The sequence below is a fragment of the Tupaia chinensis genome, unplaced genomic scaffold, assembly GCF_000334495.1.
Source record: "Tupaia chinensis unplaced genomic scaffold, TupChi_1.0 Scaffold000076_1, whole genome shotgun sequence".
NCBI classification, from domain to species: domain Eukaryota; kingdom Metazoa; phylum Chordata; class Mammalia; order Scandentia; family Tupaiidae; genus Tupaia; species Tupaia belangeri.
The window spans coordinates 2,541,249-2,560,788 of record NW_006159536.1 but is presented as its reverse complement, the minus strand read 5'-3'; the positions used below and the strand labels follow the sequence as shown (position 1 = coordinate 2,560,788).

The window sequence follows — 19,540 nt, the reverse complement described above, 5'->3', positions numbered from 1 at the left end:
TAAGGCAAGGAAACTTGGAAGAGTCATTGCAAAAAGGTAGACCTTGCCACATGCAGTCAGTATTTTGCACCCTTACTCATATAATAAAAGAAGGCAACAACTGGGACCAGCAGTTAGCATAATGGCTATGTCGCTGAACTCCCACATAGTCAAAAATGGTTTGAGTCCTGGACCCAGTGTCTTAAAACCACGCCAGGTGCGTGTGTGCCCAGGATCCCGAGAGGAGAATGGAGAAGGGATTGCAGCGTAGCCATCCGCCCCTGGGGGGTGATTTCTTGATTTCTGTCTCTCTTTCTGGCGAACACACACATCCTAGAGCAAAAACCTCTCAAAAAAAAAAAAAAAAGCAACAATTGAGTGATGATATTTTTGCTTCAATTAATAGAACAAAAAAAAAATCTGATGTATCAAGTATATCTTAATACTTCTTGGCAGAATTTCAAATGTGGTCATAATAATACTTTTAAAAATGAAATAAACAGGTAAAATTGAATTGCGTAGTTCAAACAGAAACCTCATTCGTCTACTTAAAATGCTCAACCCTACCCTGATTAACAATGCATCTTGTTTCTGACTATTTCTGTTGGCATGTATGGAATTTTTGTTAACACGAACAAAAATCTGAGATTATAAATTTTCACGCTTGCTATCTGTTCGTTTTATTGTACTCAAAAGCTTTATTTTAGATCTAACCCAGCCAGACATTGATAAAATATATACTACAAGCTGTGAAAAGTCTAAGCTGATCTACTGAGCAGCTGTAGCCTAGTGCAATGATAACCAGTTAGATATTCTCAGAGCAATCAGAAAACACATAGGAATAGGAAATCCCGGTGCCCTCACTGACCGGATCTGCGAGGCCTCCACTGGCAGTGAGACGCTGGTGGGCATGCTGAGGTTCCCTTGGGGGACTGCAGGGGGGATGGGTTTTTGGGGTCGGCGAGGGCCACGCCTTCTCTTCTTCTTGTGTTTTTTGGTAAGTGCAGGAGGCTTGGTTTTTTTCCTGGGTTTCCTCTGCTGCTGGTGCTGAACTTTACGGGAGTTATCTCCTCTCAAGAAATTATCCTTTAGAATTAACAAATGGTTTAAAAAAAAAACTGAGACTACTTAGGGAAATCCTAACATCTAAAACAAATACTTATACTGTATGCTTCTAACTATGTATAATAACAATTAAATTATCAAAAAAGTATTTAACTCATATCAATTTCACATACACATATAGTTTGTCCTACATTTAAAGACACTGTGATAAGTAATATAACATAGTACACTAAAGAAACCATTTAATTTATGCTCTCAAAGAACTAGTTTCCCATGGGAAGAACATGAACACAAGTATACATAAATACAAGAGAAAAATGGGGCAATAATGATATGAACACCTCCTATGGGCACACCAAAGGAAAGTTAATTATTTTGCTTGTGGGATTAATGGGCAAGTAGGATCTTCAATAGCTAGCCTGAATCAGAAAAAAACAGCAGCAGTTGACAGTATGACTGGTGCTTAGGGTAAAATGGAGGATGAACTACAGAAGAAAGCTGTAGAGAAGTTTGGGACCAGACATGCATGACTTTGAATACCCTGTTAAGAATTTAAAACTTTATAGGCATGGGGATTCGTTTTTGATGAGAAGAGTAGCACCAGTTGGTAAGTGTTTTAAAGATTAACTACCTTGGTAACTATGTAAAGGGTAAAGAAGAGGGAGGAGCAATGAAAGCCTTCATTCCAGTCAGAAGCTGTTTCTTTTTCTACCTACAGATAAAACAGATATCTATTTCTTTTCCTTTTTAATTAATTTCACCTATTTCTTTTTCCCTATTCAAAAAGTATTACGTTTATATTTCCAGAGACAAGCCATACCCTTGACAGCATCTTGACCCCATGATATGCCCCATGAGCACACCCAACAGGATCAGGTAGACAGCAGCAAACCTACAGCCTTCCCATAGAGCACCACAAGCCCTGCCTATGCCTCATCAGCTAGGCCAGGAGCTCATTCAACTGAAAATACAAGGGAAGCAGCTAAGGACAGCTGGAGAAAGAACAGAAAGGTAAAGCTTGTCAGGATAGAATTCTCAAGATGTTTTCTTCAATTACTCATTTTATTTATTATTATTCTTACTTTTAAGTGTGCTATAGGGCATGTGCATTCACCAGAAAGAAAGGGAGAAAGCAAGCCACGAGGTCCAGGACTCAAATCATGGTAGGCCACATGGGAGTCCAGTGCCTTAACCACCACACAACTTGCTGGCTCCCTAGAATTCTTGAGATTGGACAGCTCCTTGGATGTGGTGAGGATGAAGGGAACACGGACTCTAAACTGTCCTAGGGTTTGTGGTTTGTGTGATTGTTTGATAAAGATACCACTAGTTGGGACAGAGAACACAGCAGAAGCAGCAGACTCAGAAGAAAAGTTAAGGAATCCAGTTTTGCCATATACCGATTCTGAGATACACAGATATCAAGGGAGGTTGGGAGGAAAAGTGTCTGGTGCACAGAATAAAGGACGGGATAGAGATGTGGGCTGGGAAACCCATGACCAGTAAAAACCCTTCCAGCAATCTACACGGGCTAAGGAGTCCGGGCAAAGGGAGGACAGTGAGGGCACAGCTTTAGAAAACGGCTGCAGTTAAGTGAGTAGGCAAAGGAAGAAGAGCTGGTAGGAAGAGAACTGGCTCTCCTCAGCTACTGTCCTTCAAACTGTACCCTGCATTACTATAGACTACCGTAAGTTCAAAATCCCTGTGTTGAGGGGCCAGCAGGCGGTGTGGTGGTTAAGGGTGCTGGACTCCTACACGGTTGACTGTGATTTGAGTCCCGAACCTGGAGGCTTACTTTCACTTTCCCTCTCTCTTTTTCTCTCTCACTCTCGCTCTGTCCCTCTCTGGTCAAATTAAAATAAGTAAATACAGTTAAATCATTCTTTAAAAACAAATTCCTGTGTTGAAATCCTAACCCTTAATGTGATGGAATTAGAAGGTGAGGACTTCAGTCATGAGTGGAGCCCTCAGAGACCTGTAAGAGAGACCCCAGAGAGCTAGCTAGCTTCCGCTCCCCCATCTGAGGTTACTAGGTCAGCAGGGTATAACCCAGAAGAGGGCCACCAACAGAAGCCAACTATGTTGGCATCCTGTCCTCAGACTTCCAGCCTCAAAACTACAAGAAATACATTTCTGTTATTTGTAAGCCACCCAGAATGTGGTACTTGTTGTTGCAGCCCAAACTAAGACTCCCTAATTCATCAATTCCAAGATAAACATTTTAGTGTCTCTGCAATTGAAAAGCACTTTATAATTGCTGCCATCATTGCTGTCAGCCACATCTGGTCCTCAGAGCCACTATCCACACATATGAAACGTGGACACAGATCTCTGTACTGGCATCATTTGAACTGCTGGTACCATGGTGCATGTGGAAGAAAATGTTTTGAGTGTGTGAAAGGCACAAAGAGCAGCAAAATATAAAATTGATATTAATGAAGCAAATGTTCATTACTGAAGAGCTGACCACTTTCTCTCTCTCTTTCTCTCTTTCTCTCTCTTTCTTGTTTTTGCAAAGCAACAACCAAGTAAAAAGGAGAGTAACCTGTGAATAAGCTGAAATACATAGAAAATACTGCCTTTCAGATGTCAAGTGGTATAGCTAAATGGAGTGATGTATAAAATTAAAAATCTATGTCTAAGCAAGTCTTTTTAAAAATTAAGTCTTTTGGGACCAGCAGTTAGTGTAATGGCTATGTCGCTGAACTCCCATGTAGTTGACCGTGGTTTGAGTCCCGGACCCGGTGGCTTAAACTCACACCGGGCACGTGTTCGTGTATGCCCAAGATCCCGAGAGGAGAATGGAGGAGAAGGGATTGCAGCATGGCCATCCCTCCTGGGGGGGATTTCTTGCTATCTATTTCTCTGTCTCTCTCTTTCTGGCAAGTATATATGCCCTATAGCAAAAACCTCTCAAAAAAAAAAAATTAAGTCTTTTAAAAAGCTCATTCAAGAGGAAGGCATGTAGCATGGTAGCTAAGGCACTAAACTACCACATGGTCAACTAAGGTCTCAGTCCTGGACCAGGCGGCTTACTCACTCTCTGTTGGGTGCCTGTATCAAGTTAAAAGATATTAATAATGACAAATAAAATTAAATAACTCTTAAAAGCAAATAGAAATAAAGCACTGTGCCACCAACAGCATTTTTCTTTTCTCAAAAAACCTTCCAGCAGACTCATGTGCTTGACAGAGAGACAGCGAGATAGAGAGGGAGAGGGAGAAAGTACGCTCCAGTGGGGCCTGGTCATGCTGCAACCTCATCATTATTTTCCACTATGGTGGAATTTCAGGCACAGATGCACCAGTATGTTCTTTAAGCCCCCAAGGCTGGGATTCAAACTGCATAACTAGCTATGTGGGATCTAGCTCCCTTAGCCAACAGGTTACGGCCTGGCCCAGCATTTTTCTTTCCAGTGGTATATAAAATAATGGTTTTTATAACTGCTGTCACCTTTGATTTGATAAATTCAGTAATAAATCTTATAACAAAAAGACTGTTGACAATAGCTTTTTTTTTTTTTTTTTGAGAGATTTTCACTATAGGGCGTGTGCACTCGCCAGACAGACAGAGACAGAGAGACAGAAAGCGAGAAATCACCACCCAGGCGGGATGGTCACGCCGCAATCCCTTCTCCTCCATTCTCCTCTCAGGATCTTGGGCACGCATGCACACGCGCCCGGCGTGAGTTTTAAGCCACCGGGTCCGGTAAGCAAACTGCGGTCGACTACATGGGAGTCCAGCGACATAGTCATTATGCTAACTGCTGGTACCCGACAATAGCTTTTGAAGATGAAAGACTACCACTAGAATCAAATATATTCAAAACAAAAAAGACTAAAGTATAAACCAGAAATTTGAGAAAGAATAAATTAGAGTATAAACTGGAAATTTATAAGAAGTTTAATGTCACTCAAACGCTCAAATGCAAATATAATCAGACTCTTAAGTCACAAATATAATCACTCCTCACTCAAGGACCAAGTCATATGCCCATGACTAGGCAGGTCATTAACCAAATTGCAGATGTCTTGTGGTATGTCATGACAGCACTGGATATGCATTGTTCAATAGACACCACCCGACACCACTCTAGGTTAACGTCGTTCTATCCATACAAAAAGCATACATTAGATAAACACCAGAAAGTGATAAGAAAATATAGTAATATAAGTCTGGCACAATTGTTTTTATTTATTTTGATTACTACTATGGGTGCACAATAAAGTATAAATTTACAAACTAGGCATGTCCTCCATGATTGCAAATGCTTTGTGTAGTGAGTACTAACCAACTGCGGGAATGTGACAGAGTGAGAAAGAGATTCTCTACATTCTCCAACTGGTCGTTAAATCGGTAAGTTGTTAAGTGAAGAGAGGCTGTACACAAGTTTATAAAACAAACAAAGAGGTTGCTTCCCAAGCTCTGTAGTTCTTTCTGGCTCAACACTTTAGGTCCACTTTTTTTTTTTTTAAGAGAGATTTTTGCTATAGGGCACGTGTGCTCACCAGAGAGACAGAGAAAGAGAGATGGAAAGTGAGAAATCACCCCCCAGGGACGATGACCACATCACAATCCCTTCTCCATTCTCCTCTCAGGATTTTGGGCATGCACGCACACGCACCCAGTCTGAACTTCAAGCCACCGGGTCCGAGACTTGGACCATGGTCAGCCATGTGGGAGTCCAGTGACGAAACCATTACTCCAAGTGATGGCCCCTTGAGGTCTACTTTTATTACATTTACTATCTAAGATAACACTTAGTGAATGAGCAACTGCCAGAACCCACCACTGTGCTCAGCACCCAGCTCAGGCCTTCCTTTAAGTACCAGGGCTGATCTTAGGCAGGAAAAAGGCAGAGAGCTCTAGCCTGACATATACCAAGTCCTACTTGTGAGACTTCCAGTGACCACCTGGTTTGGGTTCTAGGCTCCTGTCTGCCTGACTCTCCTAAGCTCATACCCATGGCCCTGTGAATTCTCGGAAATGTGCCAGGGGCTATACACAGAGCTGCCCATAATCAAAGCCCCACCTCTCTCTTGGCAGTCCCTCACTCAGCTTTGGGACACTCCAGAGAGCTAGGGCCCCTACTCCCTATCCTTCTGATACCAACTGTACACTTACCTTAGTGACAAGTGAAACACTATTCACTCTCCCTTTCCTCATAGCCTCATTCTATCTCCATGCCAGGACAGTACATTTACTAATTTATTATTGATAAGCTCTCCTATTTGTACGGATACCATGTTCTGCCTGCTAGCCTGGACTTTCACAGCTTGAGTCTCTGTTACCAATGGTGCAGTACCATCCTAGTAGCTGCATCTAGTTCTGAAATTACTTTCTGCTGAGTATCTCTGTTCTAAGCTCTGGGGATACAGCAATGAACAAACTGTGAAGTTTACGTTCTAATAGGAAGATACAAACAATATACAAATAAATAAATAAATAATATAGTAGCGGCCAGTAGTGGTGTGGTGGTTAAGGGCACTAGATTCCCACGTGGCCAACCATGGTTTGAGTCCCAGACCTGGTGGCTCGCTTTCTCACTTTCCCTCTCTCTTTCTCTCTCTCACTCTGTCCCTTTCTAGACAAAATAAAAATAAATAAAGTTTAAAAGGTAATTATTTAAAAACAAATAATATTATGGTAGCAGATAAATATTAGGAAGAAAAATAAGAGTATGGGGATTATAACAGGGGAGCAGAGAGGTGAAAGATTTTTATTTTAAAAGAATTATTTAATTTTATTTATTATTATCATTATTTTAATTTGCCATAGGGAACATAAGCTCACCAGAGGGAGACAGGGAGAGAGAGAGAGGTCTGGGACTCGACCATGGTCACACTTGTGGGAGTCCAGTGCCTTAAACGCCATGACACCTGCTGGTCCTGGTGGAAGACTTTTTAGATAAGGTCCCATTTAATTATAAACCTGAATGAAATAAAGGAGTGGGCCATACAGAAATCTGGGGAAAAAATGCTCCAGAAAAGAAGAGTAACTTCAAAGCCCCTGAGGCGGGAGCATACTTAGGGTGTCAAAGAAACAGCAGGCCAATGACAGTGGAATTCCAGGAGTAAGACAGGGAGGGCCATGAAATGAAGTCGAAGAGGTTAAAAGAGACAGATCTGAAAATATCTCACAGGCCCTGGTAAGAACGCTGGATTCAATTCTAGATGCCCATTAGGTTTGATTGTAGGGACTAAAATGAACAGACGTCTCTTCCAAAAGGTCTACACTAAAGGCTACCTATTGTATGGTTCCATTTATACGACATTCTGAAAAATGCAAAATTATAGGGATAAAATAAATCAATAAAGTAAAGGGACGACTACAAAAAGGTAGCAAAATAGAATTGTGGGGGTTGAAGGAAATGTTCTGTATATTGATTATGATGATAGTTACACATGTGCATGCATTTGTCAACACTCATAGAACTGTACACACATTGCTGGTGGGAATATAAATTGGTCCGGCCACTATGGAGAACAATGTGGAGATTCCTCAAAGATCTACAAATAGAACTACCGTATGATCCAACAATCCCACTCCTTGGTATCTACCTAAAGGACAGAAGAATGCTTAGTCAGAAAAGTGCTTACACATCGATGTTTATTGTGGCATTATTCACAATTGCTAAGACATGGAATCAACCCAAATGCCCACGAACAGATGAATGGATTGAAAAAGTGTGGCACATATACTCTATGGAACACTACTCAGTCATAAAAAACAACAAGACACTGGCTTTTGACAGAAAGTGGAGGAATATGGAAGAATTACTGCTGAGTAAAGCAAGCCAGGCTATGAAGGAGAGACACTGTATGTCTCCACTTAATATATACCAGTGTCCACACTCTATGGCCCAAACTGAATGACTAAAGGATACAGAAACATAGAATATGGTTGTGAATACCAGATACAGTGTGGGAAGAGGGAGGGTGAAAGAGAAGAGTCTGAAGAAGGATGTTAAAGAGAAAAATAGAGAGGCAAGGCATTTATGGGACAAAGAAATGGGTTATTATCTGTTGAGGGATAATCTTACAGTATTGTCAACTGGACTAGTGCGAAATGTACACATGTTGGAATTTTCACTTTGCAAAAAAAAAAAAGAATCAGAAATAAAAAAAGAACTGTACACACAAAAGAGTAGTTTAATACAAAGAAAATGGAATACATACACATATGCACACCCTACTCTGGTATACTGTGTATTAAACACACATATATGTCAGGGATGCAGAGGGGTAAGGCCAAGAAGTGGGAAGATCAATTAGAGACTATTACAGGGCCAGTAGGTGGTATGGTGGTTAAGGCACTGGATACCACCTGGCCAGCTCCATGGTTCATGACCTGGACCACGTGGCTTGAAAATCACACTGGGCCCATGTGCATGCAGGCACAAAATCCCTATAGAAGAATAAAGGAGAAGGGATTGAGGCATGGCCATCTCCCCTGGAGGGTAATTTCTCGCCTTTTCTCTCTCTCTCTGTCTCTCTCCGGAGAGCCCCATGGCAAAAATCTAAATACAAAACAACAATCAAAAAAAAAAAAAAAAAGACTATTACAATAGCCCAGACTGATTCCAAGACATCTGTAGAATTAAATGTAAGAATGTAAAAATTGGGCCAGGTGGTGGTACAGTGGTTAAGGTGGTTGTATTATACACAGGCAATAATGCAGTTCCAGTCCTGAACCCCACAGCTTGAAAAACAAGCTGGAGATGTGTGTTTGCATGCCCAAAATCCTAAGAGAAAAATGGAGGAGAAAAGACTGCAGCATGGCTATTCCCACTGGGAGACGCTTTCTCACTTTCTCTCTCTCCTTCTCTGTCTCTCTCTGGTGAGTTCATGCCCCCTATAGCAAATTAAAATAAAAAAGGAAATTATTAAAAAGAGAGAGAGAGAGAGAGAGGGAGGGAGGGAGAGAGAGAGAGGGAGAGAAACTGGGTCAAAGAAAGAATTTGGAAAATCTGCTATGTACCAGAAAATGTACCTTAAAGAGAAGTACAAAGTAAGACTAGATAATAAACAAAATGATCATATCTAAGCAACTTTTAAATTTCTTCTAGAACAGTACTTTTAAAAATGAAGGCCTAGGGACCCGCAGGTGGCATGATGGTTAAGGCAGGGTACTCCCACATGTCCGACCATGGTTTGAATCCCAAACCTGGCATCTTGCTTTCTCACTTTCCTTCTGTCTCTCTCTCTGGTCAAATTAAAAAATAATAATAATAAATTAAATTAAATTAAATAATACTTCAAGAAAAATGAGGGCCTAGGGGACCAGCAGGTGTGTTCATGGAGGTTCCTATATGTCCTACATGGCCAATCGCACGGTTCAAGTCTCAGCCTGAAAATCATGCTGAGTAGTGTGTGAGCATTCAAAACCTTGAGAGGAAAATGGAGGAGAAGAGACTAAGCATGGCCATTGTCCCTGGGTAGTGATTTCTCACTTTCCCTTTCTGTCTCTGGTGAGTGCACATGACCTACGGCAAAAAAAATTTTTTAAAATAAAATAAGAGGGTTAAGCTGGTTAAGGCAGTTGGATCCCACATGGCTGACTATATGGCTCAAGTCCTGGACCTGGCTGCCTAAATAGTCATGCTGGAAGCATAGGTGTTCATGCCCAAAATCGAATGAGGGAGAAATGGCAGAAAGGGGGGACTGTGTTCTGACCATCTGCCACGAGGGGATGCTTTCTCACTTTCCCTTTCCTTTCTATCTTTGTCTGTCTCCCTGTCTCCCTCTATCTTTGTCTGTCTTGTCTCCCTGTCTCTCTGTTGAGCACACATGTCCTCTAGCAAAAAGTTAAAAAAATAAGTAAGGGTCTAAATGTATTGGGTCGTTGAAAAATTCATGATGCATTTTTGCATAGAAAAGTAGAAAAATATATGTCATGACTTTTCCAACAATCCAATAATTCAATGGGTCAAGTCCATGCTTTTGAAAATGTCTAGCCAAATACAACAACTAGAAAATATCAGGTAGTAAGACTATTGTTTCACAAAACTGGTTTTGTGAATGGAAGAGAAGGGACTGCAGGATGGCCATCAATGATATATATACTCACAGTGTGTACTAAGTCACAAAACATTTCCTACTGTGGCTAGCAATCCAAAGTTTGAAATCTTCCACCATAGAAAACACAACCCACTTACCATTTTTTTGGCATGTTCTTCACACAGAGGTGTCTGATGAGTGATGTCAAAAACTGGCACGGAGCACTGCTGCCCGTCCGCAAACTTGGCTGTGCAGCTTGAGAAGAGCTGCTGAGAGCGGTACAAGAGGATATCTGGTTTTATTTTAAGTCAAGAATAAAATAGACTTTGATTTAACTTTTAAATTATTTATGTAAAAATTCACATCTTCGTTTACTTATATTTATGGTTATAAATTTTATTATCTGTAAAAGATAAAGTAGCAGCCTAACCACTGATAGGAGAAATGGTAACAGTTTATCATCATTATTTATGAGTCGATAATGCTGAGTCATTTTGTGAAAATAAATTTGCTAAACATGAAGTCTCTCTTCTGGTTAAGCTGAACCAAGTTCAGTTATTAGGAAGAATCATTTCCTTCTTAACACCAATTCTTAAAATTCCCACTATTATAAATGTTTTGGGTTTCTTTTTATAATATATTTTTTATAAATTTGTATTTCCATGGGACCAGCAGTTGGCATAATGGCTATGTTGCCGGACTCCCATGTAGTCGACTGTGGTTCAAGTTGCAGACCCGGTGGCTTAAACTCATGCTGGGCGCGTGTGTGTGCGTGCCCAAGACTCCGAGAGGAGAATGGAGGAAAAGGTATAGTGGTGTGGCCATCCCCCCTGGGGGGTGATTTCTCGCTTTCTGTCTCTCTTTCAGGCTAGTGCACACGCCCTATAGCAAAAACCAAAAACCTCTCCAAGAATATAGATATTTCCAGGCCAGCAGGTGACATGGCGGTTAAGGGTTAAAGACACTGGACTCCTACATAGCTGACCACCGTTCAAGTCCCAGACCTAAAGGCTTACTTTCTCACTTTCTCTCTTTTTCACTCTAGCTCTGTCCCTCTTTGGTCAAATTAAAAATAAATAAAGTTAAATAAAATAATTCTTCAACATATATATACATATATATACACACATATATATATATAAGTATTGTAAGCAAGCCATATATATACATATATGTGTGTGTATATATATATACATATATATATATGGTTTGCTTACAATACTTAAGAATAAAAATTTAGCAATATAATCCTACGGCCAGCAGGTGGCTCAGTGGTAATGCAATGTTCTCTAATGTTGGAGCCACATGGAGAAGTCTTGGGTTTGAATCCCACGGCCTTCTTGTACATGTCAGGTACGGATATCCACACATGCCCATGACCTAGGCTGGCTATGAACTGCAACAGAAACCTCTGTTAGGGAAACCTGTCTCTGTCTCAGTCTCTCTCTCATATGGAAGAAATAAATACACTTAAAAGTGCTAGTCCCAAAGTCTACTGATGGGGAGCAGAATTTCATATGGCCAACCATGTTTTGAGACTTGAGTCCAGCAGCTTGAAAAACATGCTGGGCATAACATGGGTACCCCAAATTCTGACAGAATGAAGAAATGGAGAAGAGACTGTAGTGTTATCATGTTCCACTCGGGGACTTTCTCCATCCTCAACTGCCTCTCTCTGGCAAGCCTATACACTCTCTGGCAGTAAAAAGAAATAAATTAATTAAAAAGAAAGAAAAAATATAATCATTAAAAAATTTATCTGTCTAAAGTTGAATTTTTCCACTTCACATTTCCAACAAAAAAAAATTCAAATTAACAGCTTATGAAAAATTTAAGCCAAAATTTCACTATTAAAATTGTGACATCAGCTCCACATCAATATTTTTAAGCATTCACAGGTTAGTTACTACATTTATCTAGTAAGTAAGTACATTTGTATTTTGTTTTTGGTTTATAATTGAAGGCTACTTGTTTTTATTTTTAGGGACTGGGTCCTGCTGAGTTGTCCTGGGTGGCCTTGAACTCATAATCTTTCAGCCTTAGCTTCCTCAGTAGCGAGGATCACACGCATATACCACTGTGCCTGGCTATGCTTAACACTAATGTTAAGCCTATATTATATAAAAACTGCTGCTGAGAAACTGCAAAAATACAAAAAAAAAAAAAAAAAAAAAAGAGAGAGAGAGAGAGAGAAAAAGGGGGGGCATAGGGGGGGCAAAAATCAGATAGGCCTAGCCACTGTGCATTAATGGAGCTATATGGAAAGGCCTAGGGTTGGATTCTGATCCACCTGAACACCCCAGCACACCTACCTGTGATCTTGGCCAGCTGGAAGGCTGGAGGGAGAAACATGGCATGATAAGACCCTGCTGGGAGTCCTGTGCCTGTCAGTTTCTCTTTTAAAATATAAAATAAGCAAACTTAAAAAAAAAAAAAATCAAATCCAGGGCTTACAGCAGGTAGTGTGGTGGTTAAGGTGCTGGACTCCCACATGGTCAACTGCAGTTCAAATCCCAGATCTGGCAGCTTGAAAATCGTGCTAGGTATGTGTGCATGCATGCCCAAAATCCTAAGAGAAGAATGGAGGTGAAGGGACTGTGATGTGGCCATCACACTGGGTGGTGATTTCTTGCTTTCTGTCTCTCTGTGTGTATTTCTCTGTGTGTGTGTCTCTCTCTCTGGCAAGCGCACGCACCTTATAGCAAAAACCTCTAAAAAAATAAATAAATTTTAAAAATAAAATTAGATTTAAAAACTACCTAGAACCAACTAAAACATCATTATTCCATTAACAAAAAAATAATTAAGTGCGACCACTGGAAGAACCCATTACTTTTTATCAATTTTGCTTATTTTGTTGTAACTCTTGAATAAAAAATTACAATGGGTCCTGCCTCTGTGGAAACAGTCAATAATGTACTGACCATAGACCTGGAAGCCACATGCTGACCGCAGTTTGGGTCCCTAGCCCGGTCAGCCTGAAAACACACCAGGCATGTGCATGCATGCCCAGGACCTCGCAGGCTGGAGGACTGGAGAAATGGATTATGATATGACCAAATCTTATGGAAGGTTCTCGCTCTCCTTCTCACATGCATATATGTTCTCTCATAAATTTCTTAAAAAAAGGAATCATAATGACATAGCAGAAAAATTATTCAGAAGACTTTATGAAAATTAGAAGTTACATTAAAATCATTTAAACATTAAATATTGATTTCAAAAGTCATCCGGCTGATTTAAAAACGAAGCAACCCCACGAGTTAACACTTTCCTACGGCCCGCTCAATGAGGTGAAAGGATACGTTGGAAACAGTGTCTGGTGAACGGCAGGGCTTTGTTAGTGCACTGCTCACCCTTCACGGTTCCGCAGCAAACGGCTGGCTCCGCTTCCCTTAACTTGGCCCGGCTTATGCTAAGGCGTAAAGAAAAGACAAAATTAATTTTTAAAAAATGCTTTCAGAACCTAGGGTAATATTTTCATATTATGTTACCATTCTGTAATACCCACATTATAATTATCTGTAACATCTAGTCATTAAATAAAATGCAAATACAAGTTAAAGCAGGTATTATAATTACCCATTGCATTATTTCTCTAATTTACTCACATTTAAAGCAAATATTTACATCACAATAGGTTTCAAAAATGTCTACCTGTTTTGTTTTTTAAGCTCTATTTTGGTTCTTTATACTTCACAAAGAGGCAGTACAGAAAAATAATGAAGAACATGACACTAGAATTAGATACCCTGGTTCTGAATCTAAAGACTACCTCCTGCTACCTATGGCAAGTTACTTAGTCTCACTAAGCCACAGTGTACCTATGTGAAATATGCAATTAAAAATTAGTTTCTGGGGTCAGCAACTGGTGTGGTGGTTAAAGGCACTGGATTCCCACAATGGCCAACTACGGTTTGAGTCCCGAACCTGGAGGCTTGGTTTCTCACTTTCTCTCTCTCACTCTGTCCCTCTCTACTCAAATTTAAATACATAAAGAAAAAAAGGTTAAATAAAATAATTCTTTAAAAATAAATAAATAAATTGGTTTAATTTAGGGGCTGACAGATGGCATGGTAGTTAAGGTGCTAGACTCCCACAAGGCTAACCATGGCTCAAGTTCCAGACCTGGAGTCTTGCTTTCTCACTTTTCCTCTTTCATCTCTCTTTGTTAAATGCACATGCTTTATGGCAAATAATAATCTTTTTTTTATTTTTAAAATTTTATTTTGTTTTAGAATTATTATTTTTAATTTGACCAGAGAGAGACAGAGAGAGAGAAAGAAAGGAAAAGTAAGAAAGCAAGTTATCAGGTTTGGGACCTGAACCATGATGGACCATGTGGTAATCCAGCACCTTACCTACTGTGCCACCTGCCGGCCCCAATAATTATTATTTTAAAAATTAAGTTTTCTTTTTTTAAAACAAATGTAATGAAAAGCAAAATATAGAAAACAAGAACAGCAGATGGAGTAATGGCTACGTGGCTGGACTCCCATGTAGTCAACTGCAGTTCACGTCCCGGACCCGGTGGCTCTGGTGATCCTCCTCCATTCTCCTTTCGAGATTTTGGGCATGCACACACACGCACCTGGTGTGACTATTCAGCTGCTGGGTCAAGGACTGAACCACAGTCGACTACATGGGAGTCCAGCAATATAACCATTATGCCATCTGCTGGTTCCGTAAAAGTTGTATTTTAATGTTTTGCTTCTTTTAAAACCAGTTTTTCGGGACCAGCAGGTGGTGTGGTGGTTAAGGCGCTGGATACTCCCACATGGCCAACTATCATTCAAATCCCAGACCTAGTGGCTTGCTTTCTTACTTTTTCTCTTTCTCTCTGTCTCTCTTTCTCTATCTCTCTCTGCCACTCTCTGGTCAAAAATTTTAAAAAATAAATAAATAAGGGACCAGCAGTTGGCGGAATGGCTATGTCACTGGACTCCCATGTAGTCGACCGTGGTTCGAGTTCTGGACCCGGTAGCTTAAACTCATGCCAGGCGCATGTGCGTGTGTGCCCAGGATCCCGAGAAGAGAATGGAGGAGAAGGGATTGTGGCGTGGCCATCCCTCCTGGGGGATGATTTCTCATTTTCTGTCTCTCTGTCTCTCTCTGTCTCTCTGGTGAGCACAAGCGCCCTATAGCAAAAATCTCTCCAAAAAAATTAGAATATACAAATTAAAATTTTTTCTCCACTTTATCAATAATCTTAATAATCTAATAATAAATATCTAGAGATGTTTGGATACATAAACTAGTTTTGTTTTTCTCTACACATATACTCATGGTTGGTATCCAAAACTGTAATTTAAAAATATGAAATCACAGAGCCAGCATGTGGCATGGTGGTTAAGGAGCTAGACTACCACATGTTCAACCACAGTTCAAATCCTGGACTTGGTGGCTGGCTTTCTCTCTCTCTCTCTCTCTCTCTCTCTCTCTCTGTGTGTGTGTGTGTGTGTGTGTGTGTATACACATATTTCTCTGGTGAATGCACATGTTCCATAGCAATTTTTTTAAAAATAATAATGATAAATAAAATTAAATAATCTTTTTAAAAGTATGAAATCATAATCAGTAAAAAACTAAACTATCCATGTTAAAGTCAAAAGATATTTTAGCAATTTTAAATTAGCTGAGTGTTTTAAATGGCATTTGAAGGGGCCAACCAGCAATGCAGTGATGACACAACACTCTGAGCTTCTACCACATAGGAAGGTCCCAGCTTCACAGGTTCAGATCCCAAGGCTTCCCTGTATATACTAGACACATGTGCTTGCCTATGATCCAGAATGCCTGAAGCATTCAGGGGTGGATAGTGCCATGAAGATCATGTTAGAGGTGCCTGATTGTCTCTCTCATGCAAGAAATAAACTTTTTTAAAGAAATGTATTAATTTAGTTAAAACTAAAAAATGATCATAACCATGACCAAAATATATATAATAGGATCAACCAGTGGCATGGCAGCTAAAGCAGCTAGATCCCATAGGGCTGACTATACAGCTTGAGTCCTAGACCCAGCAGCCTGAAAAACACTTAAGGCAAAGCTGACAGGTGGTGTGGTGGTTAAGGTGCTGGACTCCCACATGGTTGACCACAGTCTGAGTGCCAAACTAGGTGGCTTGCTTTCTCACTTTCCCTTTCTCTCCCTCTCTGTCTCTTTCTGGTTGAATTTAAAAATAAGAATAACAAATAAATAAACAATTCCTTTAAAAAAAAACAAAACACACACTTGAGGCACATGCACATGTGTACCCAAAATACTGAGGAGAATGAAGAAGGGGCTGTAGCCTGGCCATCCCCCTCGGGCGATTTCTCACTTTCTTTGTCTCTCTCCCCTTGTAAGAACACACATTCTGCAACAAATTTTAAAAAATACCGCGTCATCAGAAAAGTCATGATGTATTTTTCTATGTTTTTCTATGCTTAAATGCATCATGACTTTTCCGAAAATCCAATATACATACGTGTCTAGACAGACAGATAACAGAATTTTATGTAAGTCTGTTTCTAAAATATAGCTTTGTATTTTCTGAATATATCATAAATATAAACTGTTTTAAAAGGTACACAACCTAATATATATAATTATTATTCTATTAAGTTTCCACCATTACCACAAAAATAGTAATGCATCAAAATTTTGTCATCAAAATATCAGAAAACTCTATACTTTTAATCCATACACTGTACAGATTCTGATTCAATGGAACATTACACAAACATTATAAATCATGTTTTTCAAAAGAAAATTTAAGAACATAAGGGGGGACCAACAGATGGCATAGTGGTTACAGTACTGGAATCCCACATGGCTGATTATGGTTTGAGTCCCAGACCCAGTGGCTTGAAAATCATGCCAGGCTTGTGTGCGTGTGTGTCCAAGATCCCAAGAAGAGAACGGAGGAGGATGGATTATAGCATGGCCATCCACCCTAGGGGATGATTGCTCACTTTCCCTCTCACTGTGTTTGTCTGTCTCTCTCTGGCAAGTGCATGTACCCTAAGGCAAAATCTCCAAAAAAAAAATAAAATAAAAAAGAAGAGCATATGGGAATGGCTAAGACATCCTTTTAAAAGGAACAAACTGGATAGATAGCTCTTAAATAGAAAATATCCAATTCCACTTAAATAAATAACATAAAATGTCTAAGAGCTGACACCTATTTTCTGTAGGATTATGAGTCATATTTTAAATAATTAATATAATCTGGACCAACAGATGACATGGTGTTTATGGTGCTGGACTCCCACATGGTCAACCATGGTTCAAGTCCCAGACCTGGTGGCTTGCTTTCTCACTTTCTCTCCTCTCTCTCTCTCTGGTCAAATTAAAAAATAATAACAATAAATAAAACTAGGGACTAGCAGATGGTGTAATGGTTATATCACTGGACTGCTACATATCCAACTGCGGACCAAAATCTCAAGAGAAGAGTGGAGGAAAAGGAATTGCAGCATCTCCACTGCACCCACCCCCTCGCACGATGATTTCTCCTTTTCTGTCTTTCTGATTCTGTCTCTCTGGTGAGTGTATGCTTCCTATAGCAAAACTCTCTAAAAGTAAATAAATAAAATAAACTTAATATCATCAGAAAATGTCATACTTTACTGATAAATGGGAAAGGCATGAAATTAAAAAATAGATGTAGCATTTTATCAATTTCACTTTTAAAAATAAACATATGGATCACTGAAGATTTTAAATATGTGCACAGAAAAAGACTAGAGGGATATAATGTCTAAATCTTAACAGTGCTCACTCTTTGTCTGAACAGTGATATTATGGAGGTTTTATCCTCTATTTTTCCACATTTTACCTAGTAAGCAAATACCTCCATTACAAACAGAAGGGATTTTTCTTCCTAAAAGAAATTCGATGTAATAAAATATTTGAACACATAATATGTGGAACAATATAAGAGAATATTATTGGAAAACATAAAAAGAAAAAAATTTAACAATTGAACGAGTTTAACAATAAAGTAGGGACCAGCAGGTGGTGTGGTGGTTAAAGGCACTGGATTCCCACATGGCCCACCATGATTCAAATCCTGGACCTGATGGCTTGCTCTCTCACTGCCCCCACCCCGTCTGATCAAACTGAAAAATAAAAATAATAGTAATAAAAATAAAGTTAAGCAAAATAATTTAAAAAAACAATAAGTAAACACCGTAAGATATCACTTTCGTAGTAAAAATTTAAATAAAAATATTATTTTAAATAACGTGGAATTTATACACATTGTATTTTTCTTATAATACATATAACATTCCTAAATCTTCTCTAAATAAATCTAGTCAAACCTCAGCCAAGTTTCAGGAATGCTTTTATTCGTCAGTTGTGGCAGTATTACAAGGCCACCTGTATGGCACTTCATCTGAGCAGTAAAAGCAAAACACAATGCTTCAGTATTTCATACTTAAATACCCACCTCAACTATACTTCAACTATCCTCTCAAGACATACAGAAAACAAGGGAGAAAGTTCTCAGAAACAGGCAGCTGTGTGTGGCTCTAACCTGGTTCGGCTGCACGCGGCTCTCCGCAGTTCTTGTATTAGCTGACCAGTACATTCCGGCTCCTTACTGGCCGCCTGCAGTAAAGCTTTCCTAAACGAATGCCGGCATTTCTTTTGACGAGATTCTGCCCGCTCCAGGCGGCAGAGGTGCTTATATTTCTGCTGAAAGTAAGTGCAAAGTTGGGTCACCCTGGAGCTCCTGCTCTCCGTATCATCATCATCTGACCTAGAAAGTGTAGGAGAGAAAGGAAAAGCTGATTACACCTTAGGCTTATTTCAGAAGGAAGAAAAGAGAGTAAGGAAGGATGGTTGGATGCACCAGCTTAAAACTTTCACCTCATGTGAGCACAAACTTACAAGATGCGAGAGAATTCCAGTAGAAATGAAAATAAGTACAATATTTCAACAATAAGCAGGGTGGCAGAAAGAGTCCAGTGGTTTAAGAAGCTTATTAACCTTTGGGCTGGCCCCATGGTCTAGTAGTTAAGGAAGGTGGTTCCCATATAACCAGCTCCAGTTCAAATCCCAGCCCTTGGGACCAGCAGTTAGTATAATGGCTATGTCACTGAACTCCCATGTAGTTGACCGTGGTTCGAGTCCTGGACCTGGTGGCTTAAACTCACACCGGGCACCATGTGTGTGCATGCCCAAGATCCTGAGAGGAGAATGGAGGAGAAGGGATTGCGGTGTGGCCATCCCCTCAGGGGGTGATTTCTCATTTTCTGTCTCTCTGGCGAGTGCACGTGCCCTATAGCAAAAACTTCTCAAAACCAAACAAAACAAAACAAAACAAAAAAACCGAGCCCTTATGGACTGAAAGCATGCCTGGCACCTGTGCATGTGTGCTTCAAATTCCAGTAGAATGAAGAAATAGAAAAACTATCGTGATGTGATTACATTCCCCTGGGGGGTGGGAGATTCTCTCTCTTTTTGTATCTCTCTGGCGAGTGCACATGCTCTCTGGCAATTTATTT

At 39.9% G+C, this 19,540-nt stretch overlaps 1 protein-coding gene across 1 annotated transcript in view; it reads right to left on the bottom strand.

Moving 5' to 3' along the window:
• The window catches only part of INO80D (INO80 complex subunit D), a 66,020-nt gene that overhangs the window by 8,845 nt on the left and 37,635 nt on the right, over positions 1 to 19,540 (bottom strand). Inside the window, exons 6-8 of the mRNA XM_027768424.1 lie at positions 13,349 to 13,458; positions 10,202 to 10,335; positions 848 to 1,065 (exon numbers count right to left, since the gene is read on the bottom strand). Of these exons, the coding sequence (XP_027624225.1) occupies positions 848 to 1,065; positions 10,202 to 10,335; positions 13,349 to 13,458 (462 nt within the window). The remainder of the gene's footprint in view (positions 1 to 847; positions 1,066 to 10,201; positions 10,336 to 13,348; positions 13,459 to 19,540) is intronic.